Raw genomic sequence first — 16489 nt, 5'->3', positions numbered from 1 at the left:
GGGGGTATCGGAGGTGAGAGAGAAGCAGGAAGAAACATCCAAGGGACATGGATGATGGGGAGCCAGTTACAGAAGACATTGGGGGATGGGAAAAGGGAAAGAGGAAAAAAAGGAGAAGAAACACCAAGGGACACATACAGAAAGAGGAAAGGACAAGGGCGGGGGGGGGGGGGGGTAAAAAACGGAAGAGGGGGGGGGGGGGGAGATAAAATAGAAGGTTTGGGAAGTAAGGAGGAAGATGGAGTGAAAACCAGTGAAGAGAAAGACGGTGACAGAGAATAGGAAACACACAGAGACCAATTTTGACACAAAGAAATAAGGACAGGTCATGTGGAATAGGAAGAAGTTAGATGGGAAAACATGAAGGGAGAGGAGACAGAAGAAAAGGCAGGAAAATAGGAAAAAGGAGAGTTTAAGAAGAGAGGATTAGGAAAAAATGAGAATGGAGAATAAAGAGAGTAGAGGAAAGATGAGGGTAAAAATAGGATGAAGGAGAAGACATGGAAGGAAAAAGGAGAAAGGAAAGGAAAAGAGGTGAGGGGGTAAGTAGATAGAGACAAACAAGAAAAAGGAAGGAACAGAAAAGAGACATGAGCCAAAGATGAAGAGGCAGGAATGCAGAAGTTAAGTATTGGGAAGGTGTGGGGGCCATGGGAGGTGGAGGGATAAAGAGGAAAAAACAAGGGGAGGATGAGATTGTATCTAAGAGATGCTAGAGTTGGGAGTGGAAGGGGAGCTGATAAGATGTCAATCACCTCCATACCCTCCTCCCATTTTTACTCTTTCGTTCCAGCCGCTCGTGTCCCCAGGCAGGGACTGATCATAGACTCAGAGCTGGAGTAAGGCTGGATGGGCGGTTCACCCTCCCAAACAAATATGTGGGCCTGTCCCAACACCACCCTCTAGTTTCTCCCCCTTCCCCTCCATCCCCTTCGCAGGACCACAAGAGGCCCAGCTGTCACAAATGGGAATGTGAGATGAGTGTGTAGGGGAAAGCTCCAGGACATCCCGGAGCTATGGAATAGGGGTGGGACCTACAGCTGAGATAGGAACCCAAGAGTTCTGACTTCCACTCCGAATAAAGTGAGATTTAAAGGCTGGGAGTTTGACTGGGGGTGGTGAGTGATGGAAGACTGGGGTAAGGGGGGAGAAGGGCGACCACATGAAGTGGGACTGAAGATTAGCTAAGGACAGATGATCCCGGAGGAATTCTAACAGACAAACCCTGGGGCCCACCCGGTACTCCCGTTTTTCTATCTGCTTTATCTTCCTTCCACCCATCCTAAGTTCCTCAGAAAGCAATAATACTTCATTTCTCTCTGAATGATAGATAGTCCCTTGGTGTTCCTATAATGAGAGATGAGGAACAGGACAAATGGTGGGAAGAAGAGAAAAAAAACTAGGGAGGACAATGTGGGTTTACCTTGGGAAGAGGTCATTATAATGTTAGAGTGGAGGGCCAGGGCCGGGGGATGTAGGGGAAGCTGGTTAAGTGTAGTTAACATTGGCTGGATTACACAATACAGCTGTAAGGGACCTTTGAGATGAAATAGGCCAGTTACTTCATTCTACAGATGACAAAGATAGGTTCACACAGAGTTAAGTGACTTGTCTAAGGTCTCGTGAGTAATAAGTAGTTGGTTCAATATTCAAAGCCATGCCTCTGACTCCAGATTGGGTGTTGCTTTTACTATAGCCGGCATCCTGATTTCCCTCAAGATTCAGCTCAAAGTCCACCTTCTGTGGGAGGCTTTTCCCAGTCCCTCCAGCCTCAATTCTGTAGGTATCTAGTAAATATCCAGTGATTTACATATTATCTCCCCCATTCGAATTCAAGTTCTTTGAAAATGGGCACCATCCCAGGCTTGGGGGGGGGGGTTGGGGGGGAGTTGGGGGGGGGCTTGGGGGGTGGGGGAGAGTTTTACCTTTCTTGATATCTCCAAAGTTTAGCACAGTGCCTGGTACTTAGGTGCTTAATTAAATGCTTGTTGATTGACTACTTGACTGCCTCTGTCAAGGTAGGCTTAGTTTGACTGGGATTAAATTCATTGCTCAACATCACAGCTCTTTGTCACTCCCCAACTGGCTCAACCCAGCCCCGAGGTCCTACCCATTATCCCTCATCCTTCCCTTCTCCTCCCAGGTCCCACCCCTAATCCACAGCCCCCTTTTTTAGTCCAGTCCTGTCATCCCTTCCACACTCAAGTCTGACTTCTTCAAGTTCATTTCCCACACCCTGCCCCAGTCCCCACCCCTTGTTTCCTGACATTCCCAGACCCCATCCCTCTCCCCCTTGCCCTATGCCAATCCCTCCAGGGAGCCTCACCAGCCGTCCAGCCTCATTGTTGTGTAGCTGCACCAGTGCCCGGATGTCACCCCGGCCCCGCTTGTGCCTAGCGTCCATGAAGAGCCTGGACTTCTCATCCCCGAAGTCTACGTCGTCCCCACAGCCCCCCCACTCCCAGGCTGCATTGCCATCCAAGGAACTCCCAGGGCCTGGAGGCCCTGGAGTCCCAGAGAGGTTAGGGAGCCCAGGGGGCCGGGGCGGGGCCCGTCCGCGAGGAGCTTGGCAGCCACACTGCAGCAGCTCTCCCATAGAGCAGGCCTGGGTCACTGCATGGCTGGCCCCAGCTGCCGTGATGGCGAAGACGAAGGCTGTCTCCCGGATATCTGAGGGAACAGTCAAGGGAGAGGGGCGTGAGAACAGGGAAAAGAGTAGTTAGGAAGATAGAGCTCTAGGGACACACGAGGGGAGGATGGAAGAGGGGTTCAGTAGTCTGGGCCCACTATGTCAGGAGACTGAAGGCCACTGTAATTGGACTGAGGGATGGTGTTCAAGTCAGGCCCTTTTCTTTCCTCCCCAGGTTTTAAGGCCTCCAGCTTTGTCAAGCCCCTATAGAGAGAGCTCCCTCCCCTTCCCCTTCCTCTTTTCTCCAGCCCCTCCCCAGGCCCAGGACTCCCACTGACCCTGCTGCAGGATTCGCCCAAAGGCCTTGCTGTGGCTGGAACAGTTCCAGCGTCGGAATCGGAACTGGAACTGGCACTCCCTTACACCTAGCCGGGCACCCCGTGCCAGCTCCGCCACCAGTTCAGGCTCAGCTTGACACAGCTCTGCCTGCCGTCCTGCTAACCGCCGAGCCTTCCGGCAGATGCTGGTGGGATCCATGACCAGGGGGCTCCCCACAGCCCTGGAGGGGGCAGAGAAGCAGCTGCGTTGGGGAGGTGCAAAGAGGATCCTTGCACCCTGCTTCCCAAGGTCCACCCTCCTCATAGACAGAAAAGGGCCTTGGAGATCACCTACTCCAATCCCAACACTTGACAAGAAACTTAGACTCAGAGAAATAAGACGATTTGTTCAAGGTGGAAGTGGAAATGGAAGAAATAGGATTCAAAGTCAGGACCTTTGATTCCAATGGCAGTGTACTATAGCACTGGCTCTCTCTGTTTCTGTCTTTCTGTCTTTCTCTCTTTGTCTCTCTCTCTTTGTCTTTCTCTGTCTCTGTCTCTGTCTCTTTGTCTCTATCTCTCTCTGTCTCTCCTCTCTCTATCTTTGTCTCTGTCTGTCTCTCTCTCTTTCATAGCTAACTCAGACAACTGAGACCTGAAAGGTGGAATATAATGGCTGGGGTCCTTCAAGTGCCAACGCTGGCCAAAGGTTCTGCCTATCTTCCCCAGGGAGCTGAGAAGCCAAAAACAAAGAGGTTAAATAGTAGGTAACCCTAGGGGAGATTGGGGGAAGGGAGGGAATGACATACATTTTGACGCTTGGATTTTATCCATATCTATAACATATTATCTACTTAATCACTTTATATTTACTGCCTATATTGTTATTCTGCACTGAATTTAATGACAAGACACTTGGGTTTAATCTCCAACTCTGCCCCTTATTAACTTATTAACTAGTCTCTTCACTTCTCTGGGGCTCTTCTGGAAAATAGACTAATTTCTAAGGTCCTTTCCAGCCCTGTAGCGATATATAGCTGTGACTCACAGCACACCACAATCACAAGACAATCAAAAGCAATAAAATTACCAACCCAGAGGGCAAAAGTTGCGTGATGGACATAAGCAGAACTGTCCTCCCTAAATTCTCAGTGACTTTGTCAGCTCCCACTATCACCCCTGTGCATGACTTTTGATGCTACGTAGCCATGATCTCTCTCCTAAACTGTTATTCACCACCTCCAGTTGTCTGCTTGATGTCTCCAACTCAGTATGTCCAAAAGAGAACTCAATACTTCTTGTCTAAGCCCATTTCTCCTCCTAACTTCCCTGTTCCATGTCAAGGGCACCACCATTCTTCCCATCACCCCCAATTTACAGCCTTCAAGTCATACTCTACTGACTCTCCCTAACCCCTAGTCAAAGCCTCATCACTTCTCAGGACTATTTGGTCACCTCTCACCTAGACTCTCTGGTCTCTGTCCATCTGCTTTCTCCCCTCTCCAATCTGTCCTTCGCTCAGCTGAAAAGTAACACTATCTAAAAAGCACAAGTCTGACCATGCCACATCTCTACTCAAGAAACGTCCATGATTTCCTATTGCCTCTAAGTTAAAAAAACAAATTTCCCTGTTTAGCATTTAAGACTTTTAAAGACCTTCATAATCCAGCTTCCTCTTATCTCTCTAGACTCATTATATGCTCTTTTGCAGCCAAACTGGCACACTTACTGTTCCCCAGACATGACCATCTCTGTGTCTTTCTCAAATTGCCCCCCATACCCTGAATGTTCACTCTCTCCTCATTCCAATCCCTTGGAACTCCTCCTTTCTAGTTTCAGCCCAAGGCCTCCTCTTTCAAAAGAGAGTTTTCCCAAGGCAACTAGATGCTTTCAGTAACATCCAGGTTCAAACGAAGCCTCAGAAACCTACTCTCTGTATGACCCTGGGTAAGTCACTTAGCCTCTGTCTGCCTCAGCTTTTGAACTATACAGTGGGAATCATAATTGTGCCTACCTGCCAGGGATGTTGTAAGCATCAAATGATACATTTATAAAGCACTTAGCATAGTGCTTGACATATAATAGATACTTAAATGCTTGCTTCCTTCCTGACTCCCAGATTAGTTAGTGCCCTCCAATTCACTGTGCATTTATTACGAATATATGCTGTCTTTATTAGTAGAATGTAAGCTGCTTATGGACAGGCACTGCCTCACTTTTATATTGAATCCCCAGCACCAAACTCAGTGCCTAGCATATATAGTTTATATATACATATATATAAATACTTTTATATAGTTTTATGTATAAATTCTTATATATAATTATATATATATGAATGTTTATATATAGTTTTCTATACATTTAAATGCTTATTAATGGACTGAACAGTATATTACCATCAGGTTGCCCATAATGACTTGTACATGAGAAGTGGGATGACAGACATGGTGGAAACATCAGGACTGGAAAAGGAGGTGAGGCATGTTGTGAGAATGAAGATCAACAGATGTCAATTCCCAGTGTTCTATCAGTATCTTGAAAATAATATCTGCCCTCACCCATATAGCACATCAAATGGATCCTCTACAGAGTATTTATTTAGGGGAAGTCAGGGAGGAGGGTAGCACAGAATTCTAGAGCACTGAGGATTATCGATTCATATCGTAACTACAATCACCCTAGCATTTTGAGGTTCACAAAGCACTTCTTTCATGACTCTGTGAGATGTAGATGTGGACGAGGAAATATTTGAGCCAAGTTTCAAACCCAAGTCTACTGACTCCAGTGGTCTTCCCACTGTGTGTATGTGTGTATATACATGTGTCCATATATATATATATACACACACATGTATGTATATATTTTACAGATGTATATGTGGGAGAAGGACCCAATACTTTGGAGTAAAGGGACCTTGATTTGAACCCTGGCTCTGCTACCAGCTCTGTGGCCTCTGACTAAAATTTTGACAAACAATCCCCGCTCTTACAGAGCTTATGTTTTGTTGGGTAATATCACATGTAAACAAATATAAATTCATATGATGAAGAGGAGACCACTGTTGAATCAGAGGATGATGGGCAGGAGAAGTGGCACTGGAGATGGAGCCTTGAAAGAAACTATGGATTCTAAAAGTAGAATATAAGCTCCTTCGAGGGCAGGAACTCTCCCTTTTTTCATTTGTAGTCGGAATACCTAGCAAAGCACCTCATACATTATAGGTGCTTGAATCCATAGTAGGCACTCAATAAATGCTTGTTGATTGATCCAATAGGGAAGGAAAAGGGAAGGGGAAAGGCCTACTATGTACCAGTGTGCCTACTATGTACCAGGCATTTTGCTAAGTGCTTTTACAAATATTATCGCATTTGATCTTCACAATCACCTTGCAAAAAGGGTATCATCATTAGTCCCATTCTACAGCTGAGCACATTAAAGCAAACAGAGGTTAAGTGATTTGCCCAGGATCACAGAGCTAGTAAGTGAGGTCAAATTTGAACTCAAATCTTCATGCTCTCCACTGCACCACCTAGCTGCCTCCAAATAGGCAAGAATATTTCAGGCAAGGAACACCCTTTGTAATAGAAGATGGAATGCTGAATTGGGAGCTCTACAGAAAGTAAACCGGTTTGCTGAAGGGTAGTAGAGTGAAATGTCTGGAAAAGCAGACCAGAGTCAGGGTGTAAAAGGAGGAGTTGAGGAGCTTGTATTTTATCTTAAAGGAGACTACAGAAGATTTGGTAAAGCAGGAGAGTGATGTGGTCAGAGCTGTGCTTTGAGATTTGGCAGTTCTGTGGAAGAAGAGAAAAGTTAGAGGAGGGTAGAGGCCAGAAACAAGAGAGACCAATTTCAGGAGGTCATTGTCATGGTTTGGGTAAAAAGTGATGGCAGCCTAGACTGAGATGGTGGCCATGAGGATGGAGAGAGAGACACATGGGAAAGAACTGACAAAACTTGGCAACTGATTGGATGAGAGAGAAAGAAGAGTTGGTAATGATCCCAAGGTTTCAAACCTGGGTGACAGAAGAAGGATGTGCCTTTAATAGAAATACAGAAGTTTAGAAGTGAGCCAGGATTGAAGGGGAAGATAATGACGTTAAAACTGCATTCCCCATAGAGTATCTCCCACAGGTAGAAATGTTCAGCAGGCAGCTGGTGATTCAGGACTGGAGTTAGGAGAAGACATAGGGCTGGAAATATAGATTTGGGAGTCTTCTGCATAGAAATGATAACTGAAACCATGGGAGCTGGTGAAATCAGCATGGGAGAAGATATAGAGAGGGGAGGGTCCAGGAAAGAACCATTGGGTAACAACAGTTCTAATTGTTCAGTCATTTCAGTCTCTTTGGACTTCACAACCCCATTAAGGATTTTGATTTTCTTTTTTTTTTTTTAATTTTTTAAATGCTTTATTAACTTCTGATTTACATCATTCGTTTCCGCCAGATTTTGAGTTACAAATTTTCTCCCCGTTTTCCCCCACCCATCCCCCCAAAACAGCAGTCCCACAGGATATCCCCACCTCCAATCTGCTCTCTCCCATATTTTCTCCCATACCCATTTCAACTTTTCCAGTGGATCTCTATGCCTCAGTGCCTGTATATCTTTTTTTTCTTAATAACATGTAAGATGGTATTAATAATAGTATATATATATATATACACACACACACACATATATATATACATATATTTGAATATTTGATTTTAAAACTTTCAATTCCAGATTCATTCCCTTCCCCTCCTGCCACCCACCCCCACTGGGGAGACAAGCAGTTCAGTATAGGTTGTACATGTGCGGCTAATGCAAAACAATAACATAGTAGATGTATTGTAAAAGACTGACTATATTTCCCTCCCTCCTATCCCACCTCCCACTTGTTCTATTCTCTACTTTGATCCTGTCCCTTTTCAAAAGTGGGTGCTTCCAACTTCCCTCCCCCCCAGCCTGCCCTCCCTTCCATCATCCCCCCTCACATCCCCTTCCCCCCCTATTCTCCTGGAGGGTGAGATCCCCTATTTAGTGTGTATTTCCCTCCCTCCTCAAGCCAGATTCAATAGGAGTAAGGTTGATCCATTCCCTTTTGCCTTCCTATTCTTCCCCTCCATTGTAACCATTTTCCCTTGCCTCTTCTGTATGAGATAGCTGCCCCACTCTGTCTCTCCCCATCTCCTCTCATTATATTCCTCTCATCTCTTAATTTCACCTTTTAAGTATCATCCCTTCCTGTTAAATTGGTCCCGTGCCCTCTATCTATGTATACCTATAAATGTATATACACACATTCACATATGTATTCATATGCCCGCATACCCTCATATAAAGACATATATATATATACATACACATATTTCTAATCCCTTCAACTACTGAGAAAAGTTTCATAAGTTACAATTATTGTTTTTCCATGTAGGAATGTTAATAGCTCAACTTTGGCCAGGTAGCTCAGCAAGCAAGAGCACCCGCCCCAGTGCCAGGACGACCCAGATCAAATCCGGGCCCAGACACCCAGCACCACACCCAGAAACAACAACTGGCCGTGCAACCCTGAGCAAGCCACTCAACCCCGACTGCTTCAAAAAAAAAAAATAGTTCAACTTTGATAAGTTCCTTATGATTTCTTTTCCCTGTTTACCTTCTCATGCTTCTCTTGCTTCTTGTATCTGAATGTCAAATTTTCTATTCAACTCTGGTTTTTTCAGCAAGAATGCTTGAAAGTCCTGTATTCCACTGAATGACCATATTTCCCCCTGAAACATGATACTCAATTTTGCTGGGTAGGTGACTCTTGGTTTTAATCCCAGCTCCCTTGACCTCCGGAATATCACATTCCAGGCCCTTCTATCCCTCAGTGTAGAAGCTGCCAGATCCTGGGTTATCCTGATTGTGTTTCCACAATATTCAAATTGTTTCTTCCTGGCTGCTTGTAATATTCTCTCCTTAATCTGGGAATTCTGGAACCTGGCTATAATATTCCTAGGAGTTTTCTTTTTGGGATCTTTTTCAGGAGGTGATCGGTGGATTCTTTCAACCTCTATTTTGCCCTCTCGTTCTAAAACATCAGGGCAGTTTTCTTTGAGAACTTCCTGGAGGATGCTTTCCAGGCTCTTACTTTGGTCATGGCTCTCAGGCAGTCCAATAATTTTTAAATTATCTCTCCTGGATCTATTTTCCAGGTCAGTGGTTTTTCCCATGAGATATTTCACATTGCCTTCTATTCTTTCATTTGTTTGGATCTGTTTAACAGCATCTTGATTTCTCATAAAGTCATTAGCTTCCATTTGCTCCAATCTAATTCTGAAGCAGTGATTCTCCTCAGTGAGCTTTTGAGATTCTTTTTCCATCTGGCAAATTCGACTTTTTAAGGCATTCTTCTCCTCATTGCCTTTTTGAGCCTCCTTTGCCATTTGAGTCAGTCTGTTTTTTAAAGGTGTTATTTTCTTCAGTCAGGCTGTTGACTCTCATTTCATAATTTTCTTTCATTGTTCTCATTTCTCTTCCCAATTTTTCCTCCACTTCTCTTATCTGCTTCTTAAGGTCCTCTATGGCCTGTAACCAGCTTGTATTTTCCTTTGAAGCTTTTGGTGCAGGAGTTCTGACTTCACTGATTTCCTCCTGTTCCATGTCTTGCTCCTTCTTATCCCCAAAATAGGAGTGTAATGTTGGAATCTTCTGTCTGCTTTGTTTCCTTTGCCTGCTCATTTTGCCACTCAATGATTTGACTTTTGGGCTTTTTGCCACAGTAGGACTCTGCCACCAGACAGGGGAGTTTTCGTCTCAAACGCTGGGGTTTTCTCAGCTGCCAGAGGTATTAGATGGGTGCCCTCTCTGAGGTCTCCACACGCTCTGGCAAGCTGGACACACACCCCAGGACCTCCACCCTAGACTGCAATCCAGATCCAAGCAGGTTAAAGCAAGAGCGATTACCCCTCAGACTGTTGCTTGGTCCCCCTACACTCTGCAGGCCAGGGGCTGAAGCCTCCACGTGGTGCTGGCAGGCTGTGCCGGCTCTCAGCGGTTTCTCGCCCCGGGGGTAAAAGCCACGCACTCCCACTTACTGGGTCCCAAAGTCCAGACTGCACTGGCCTCTCACCTTGTCCTTCACATCTATGTATTGATAAATCTGGAAACGGCCACAGCTGCTGCTGATCTCCCATTTAGGATTTTCATAGCAGAGATACTGGAATGGTTTGCCATTTCCCTCTCCAGTGCATTTTACGAGGCAAACAGGATGAAGTGACTTGCTCAGGGTCACACAGCTAGGAGTGTCTGAGGTCAGATTTGAATTCAGGAAAATAAGTCTACTTAACTTCACTTGATCCACTGCTGCCAAAGTCTATAGTTAGGGGACAAGAAACGGATAATGACTTCACAAAAATGAAATAGGACCAGGGGTGGCTACATGGCCCAGTTCTGGAATCAGGAGGACCTGAGTTCAAATCTGGCCTCAGACACTTAACACAAAAAAACCAGCCTGTGGCCTTGGGCAAGTCACTTAACCCCAATTTCCCTGCCCTCTCCCCCAAAAAAGAGCAAAAATGAGAAGAAATGGGAACAGTGAGGTAGGAAAACAAGTAGGAAGTGGGTTCAGGAAAAGAGTATATAGAATGATGGAATTACTGACAGTTTTAAAAGCTGCAGAGAGGCAGGAAGGATCTGGATTAGAAAGAAAAGGTCATCAGGGAAATGAGGTGAGATCACTGATAACTGTGAACAGTGCAATCTCAGCAAAGTGGTAGGTTCAGAAGCCAGACTACAAGGGATTGAAGAAAGGAGTGGAAGGTAGATGGAGGCAGAAAGCAGAGACCTTACTGGAGGAATTTGTCTGTGAAAGAGAGAAGACAGAGATAGCTTGAAAGGAGAGCTGGAGTCAGGGAAAGGTTTTTCAAGAATGGTAGATATTTGGGAATGTGTATAGGCAGTAGGGAAGGAGCCAGTTGATAAGAAGTGTTTGGAATTAGGTAGATTTAAGAAGAGGAAGTGAATTACGGAAAGAGCCTGGGGGGAGCAAGGAGGGGATACAGTACTAGAAGACTGGTTGACCTGGGGAAGAAAAATAGCAACCTCTTCTTAAGAGACTAGAGCAAAAGAAAGAAAACAGGAGAGCAAAAGTGATGGAGAAGAATGCCATAGGAGGATCTGGGGCATAAGGAGACCAAGACAAATAAAGCTTAACTAGGGAGTATGAATACTAAGAAGAACAGGGGGGTCCTGGGCTTATTTATAGCAATGGAGCATACTGGAGCCCCAAGATCAGCATCCTGGTATGAGCATCTCCTGTGGGTCCAGGTGCCCTGGTCTGGCCTGCACATCTAATGAGGTAAGCAGCAGGGAATCAGTAGAAGAGAGGGATCACACCTTCCCTATAATTATTCCCCTTGGGCTCCTCTTCTTCAGATCAACTCATTCCTCTCCCTGACTGCTCCCCACTGAAGGCAGACCTGGGCACTTGGACCAACAGGAGATGCTCCTAAAAAGAATGTGGCCTCAGGGCTATATTACTATATATACGGTGAAACAAGTGCCCTCACCATCTTGGGCCTCAGTGTCCTCAATTCTAAAATAAAGGTTAGAGTCAATGGCATTCTTCCTCCCAGCTCTTAATCTGTAATCCTTTGATTTCACTTGCAAAAAACACCCTATACTTTTAGCTAGAGACCTATTGGGCATCATCCTTGTTTCTTTCCCCAGTACCCCAATTACTAGTGCTTCTCCCCACCCCAGTGTTTGTAGGGCACCTTGTTCTCTCTACTTCCCAATTTATCTCATACTTCTCTGTGCATAAGTTGACCCCACTGACATCCCCAAGGTTCCATGAACATTTGTTGGATTGAAGAAAGCAGGAAAATCTCTTTCATATTCATTCTATGAATTAGCCTACATTGAATCACAAATTTACTTATTTTAAAATGTGTATGGCAGAATGGGTAAATCTATCCCTTGTTCACATCCTAATGTGAATTACTTAGATAATCAGATACCACCTGACTTCCTGACTTAGTGGCTGAAAACAGTGAGAATAAGAGATTTGACAGAAAAAGAGGGAAAAACTGGGAGCTAAGAGGTAATTTGGAAGCTTAACATGGCAATCATAATCACCATATTCACAAAGGTTCATAAACACATACATACATTATATATAAACATACATACATATAAACATACACACATATATTTATATATATGCATATAAATATAATATCTCTTTGTAATCAACAGAATGCTTTGCACACAACAACCCTGTGAGGTAAATGCAGCATATATTTTCCCATTTTGGATATGAGGAAACGAGCATTAATTGGTTTAAGATTAGGCCTGTTCTCGCTGCTGTAGTGGTGATTCGGGGCAACCGAAAGTATTAGATGGTTAAGGAGACTTCAGAAGCTTAGAGGGGGCACAGAAATTAAGTGTGAAGGTGCAAAAGAAATTTTCATTACTTAGTGATTGTCTGTCTGCACCAATGGCCACCAAACAATTATTTACATAAGAGCTGTGGGTTTCTCCACTTAAAACAGAGGGAATTAGTGTTTTTTTGTAGTAAGGAACATGGGTCTTTTTCTCACTGTAAGATGCTGTGGACACAGGAAACTTTGGTCCTCAAATCTCCTCTCCAGACTAACTCTCGCCTCTCCCCTTGGCCCATTTACGTCCCTAACCAAACATCTCTCAGCAGAAAAGAAACCCCCACATTGCCTGGCCTAGATGTGTGGCCCATAGTGCCTAACAGCATGGGGATGGAGGGGGTGATTTCTGGAGGGCCCAGGCAAACCTCAAATGCCCCATTTCTTGGAGAAATGGGACAAAAGAGTTCTAAGGATGGGGTCAGCTCCAGATCCCTAGAAAAGCCTTAAGTGGTTTAGCCCTAATCTTAGGGAGCAGTGAATATAGCAATAATTAATAAGCAGATTAATAAATAAAAGCAGGCCTGGAAAGCCTGCTTGTAGAGCCTACTCACTGCATCCTCAGTGGTCAGGGGAGTCTGACTGTGGAAATGGGAGAGCTAGGTCTTCTCCAATCTGGTCACTGCTGACATTCGCTACTCCTAATTTTTCCCCTTTCTCATTTGGACATAAAAAACTTAGAAGATGGCTTATTGGATCTTCTGTCTATGCCTGAAATGGTCCGTCCATGAATGTCTGGATCTGGATGGCCATGCCCCTCCTCACCTCCTCCATTCACCCCCACTAACACTCTCTTTTCTTCAGTGCCTCATCACTCCCCGGCTCACCACAAACTCCCTATTATCCCAAGGTTAAATGGTCTTATCTTTCCAAGGTCACAATGCCCTAACTCTCCCCTCCTTCCTTCTCCTCCTTTCCCCATGCTAGAATCAGGAGATGGGAGGTAGGAAGGAGGGAGGGAGTTATCCATGGCTATGTCAGCTCTCTGAGGACTATGGGCAGAGGAGGGTGAATGGGGAGACTGCCCTAGCAGGGGAAGGAAGAGGCCAAACTCAGTCCTGGTCCTGCCCCCTAAACTGGCTGGCTGGCTGACTGCCTGGGAACATGGATTGTTTACCAGCTGTGGAGCCCTGGGGGTGGTGTTGGGGGTGGAGGGAAGAAGTGGAGAGCCTGCTCTTAGGGAGTACTGCCCTGGGGGAGGAGATGGGGACATGTTCAGTCCCTCCAGGACCCCCAAGATAGATTCCTGCCTTCCTGGCCTTACTTCCCTCTCTCATTCTACAGTTACAGAAGACAAAAACTTTGCAAGAGATGAGGTAGAGTGTTTTATAACAGAGAGCAAACCTGCCTAAGAATCAAGAGACCCACGGTCTGGTCCTACCTCTATCACAAATTAGATGAATGACCTTGGACAGGTCACTTTAACCCCTCTGAGCCTCAGGAGCCATGTCCATGACAAAAAGGGAGTTGAGTTAATTCATCTTCATGGCTTTCTTTCAGCTACAAGATTTTGTTCTATTCTAAGAAGGAATAACATCTTTTTTGTCTTCCCTGACCCCACCCCCTCCTCAACCTTCCACCTCCTCCAGTGATGAATGAGTTGTCACTCTCTGGTCCCACAGATACTAGACTGAGAAGGCAGAAGATCTAAATCTTCTTAAAAGGCCATCTTTTTACAGATAAGGAAACTGAGGTCCAGGAGGCTGAGTGTCTTGTGACCACATCAGAGGAGATACTGACCCAGTGTGACTTTGGGGAAGGTGAGGGTGCCAGGCAAGGTCCAGTGAGTCCAAATAACCAACTAACTTGGACCTAGAAGAAGAAATTAGGTAAAGCCTAAAAGGAACAAAAGGCAGTCCAGAGAGGATTAGAATGAATATAGCAACTAAGATCTCTACCTCCAGGCATGGTCTTGCCCATTTCCTCTTAACCAGAAGAGGCTGAAAATGGATGGCCTTTCTCTTCTCCCTGGCATATTACTAGCCAGTGTGAATTCCCAGATGAAGCAAGGAATTTATATACAGGGTGTAGTGAAAAGATGACTGGACTGAGAATCTGGAGACCTTGCTCCATTCAAATCCCCACTCTGACTCCTATTAAACTTGTGACCTTGGGGAAGTGACCTCACTCTTCTGAGCCTCTTCCCTCAGCTGTAAAATCAAATTAATAATATGTACACTACCTGCATCACAAGGTAGTCACGAAGCAAGTGTTTTATAAACAGAAATAAGCTATCATCTATCACTGAATCTATTATCTTTGTAAATATAATACCTACTTAAAGAGTTTTCTGAGGCAATGAGAGATTTTATGGTTTTCCCAGGGTCACATAACAGTACATTTCAAAGGCAGGACATGAACCATATCTTCTTGACCCTAAGGCTAGTTCTCTGGTCACAATATCATAATTCTCTCCTCTCTCTCTGTCTCTCTCTTTCTCTCTCTCTCTGTCTCTTTCTCCTCTTTCTCCTTTTCTTCCCCCTCTTTCCCTAACTCCCCCCATGCTCTCCCATGTATATGAGGTGCATATTATATACATGAGATTATGTATACATATATATTTACATATGTAGACATGCATGAAACATACATATATACATATTGATACCTACACAGACATATATACATATTTATACCTACACACATATGAAAAGACCTCAATGGCTTTCCATTGCTTATAAGAAAAGGTTCCATCCCCTTAACCTCAATGTTCAAGGCCCTTCCCAGGCTCACCAATTTGTTTGCCTTTATGAATTCATACACTCAGAGTCATAGAACATTCTTAAAAATGGAGTGGCCTTAGGGCCCCCTTCCAGCTGTGATGTTCTGTGACTAGATTTGCTTGTGGTCACACAGGTAGTAGATAGTTGATCTGGGCTATGAATCCAGATATTCTAATGAAAGAGTGCAGTACAGCAGAAAGATGCTGGATTAGGTATCAAAATATCTGATTAGCTCATCTAATTACTAGCTGTGTGACCTTATGCAAATTACTTAACTTCTCTGGGACCTAGTTCCTTATCTCTAAAATGAGGGGCTTGGACTGCACAGCCTCAAGGGGCCTTCCAACTCCAAATATACCATCATCTAGTCACAGAATATCCCTGCTAGAAGGGTGCTCCAAGGCCGTCAACTCCAACCCATACCTGAACAACAATACTGTGGTCCCTTGAGACAGGGAACCATTTGTGATAGGCATGAATTAGGGGTATTAAAAGTAAAGAAATTCTAAGCTTGAGTGTCTTAAATTATTAGTAGGAAGTAGCTGTATAAAGACATTTATAAACGTCTAGAAGAACAGTTTAGGTGATTATGCTATCCCCTGATACTCCTTAATGAGAAGCAGCATATTAGAATAACTGGCATATTGAACTTGGAGTCAGGAGCTGTTGTTTCAGTCATATCTGACTCTGTGACCCTATTTGGGGTTTTCTTGTCAGAGATACTGGAGTGGTTTGCCATTTCCTTTTCTAGCTCATTTTACAGATAAGGAAACTGAGGCAAACAGGTTTAAGTGACTTAACCAGGGTCATGCAGCTAGTAAGTTTCTGAGGCTAGATTTGAACTCAAGAAGATGAGTCTTTCTGACTCCAGGCCTGTAATGGGAATGCAAATTTGGAAGATCTTCCCTGCCCCTAGGCTAAAGTGCACCTGAAGCCAGGGGTGGGAGGCTTGTTTTTCAGTAGATACTTTTTGATTGGCCAGTGGGTCCAAAAGGTTGTTACATTCTCTGAGCCAGGAGAAGGCTATATAAGCCCTGATGTGTAGCTTTGTTTTGGGGGCTCACTTTGAGAAGTGTTCTGTGATTTGATCTGTATTCTGGGAAGCCGTTGTCCAGGGGCCCCCCGGCTTTGAAAAACCCAGATGTTGATTTGGTATGGATGTAATGGTTGAACAGTTTGAAATCTGTCTACTAGATCTGTTTCTGTCTTGATAATTCTGCCTGTGTACTTTGAAGTTCGGGGTGCTGACCTTTTCCCCTGAACAAGGTAAACGATATATGTCTGACCGATTAAAGTAAGCTTGTTAACCCATTTTGAGTTGCTTTCCTTTATCAAAGCAGATCCAAGAACCTGTATGGGCAGCAAATCCTGAGGACATGCTTGGGGTGCTTGCTGCTACAAGGCCCCACACTCTAT

The 16489-nt window shown here is 44.6% G+C and overlaps 1 protein-coding gene across 1 annotated transcript in view; it reads right to left on the bottom strand.

Moving 5' to 3' along the window:
- WNT6 (Wnt family member 6) overlaps positions 1-16489 on the bottom strand; it is a 29530-nt gene that overhangs the window by 1364 nt on the left and 11677 nt on the right. Inside the window, exons 2-3 of the mRNA XM_069104450.1 lie at positions 2968-3188; positions 2327-2670 (exon numbers count right to left, since the gene is read on the bottom strand). Of these exons, the coding sequence (XP_068960551.1) occupies positions 2327-2670; positions 2968-3188 (565 nt within the window). The remainder of the gene's footprint in view (positions 1-2326; positions 2671-2967; positions 3189-16489) is intronic.

This window comes from Petaurus breviceps, unplaced genomic scaffold (assembly GCF_028583685.1).
Source record: "Petaurus breviceps papuanus isolate PSGF00001 unplaced genomic scaffold, PetGlider_PUasm1.0 688, whole genome shotgun sequence".
In the NCBI taxonomy this organism is placed as follows: domain Eukaryota; kingdom Metazoa; phylum Chordata; class Mammalia; order Diprotodontia; family Petauridae; genus Petaurus; species Petaurus breviceps.
The sequence above is the reverse complement of the archived record's forward strand: the minus strand, read 5'-3'. Positions and strand labels throughout refer to the sequence as shown.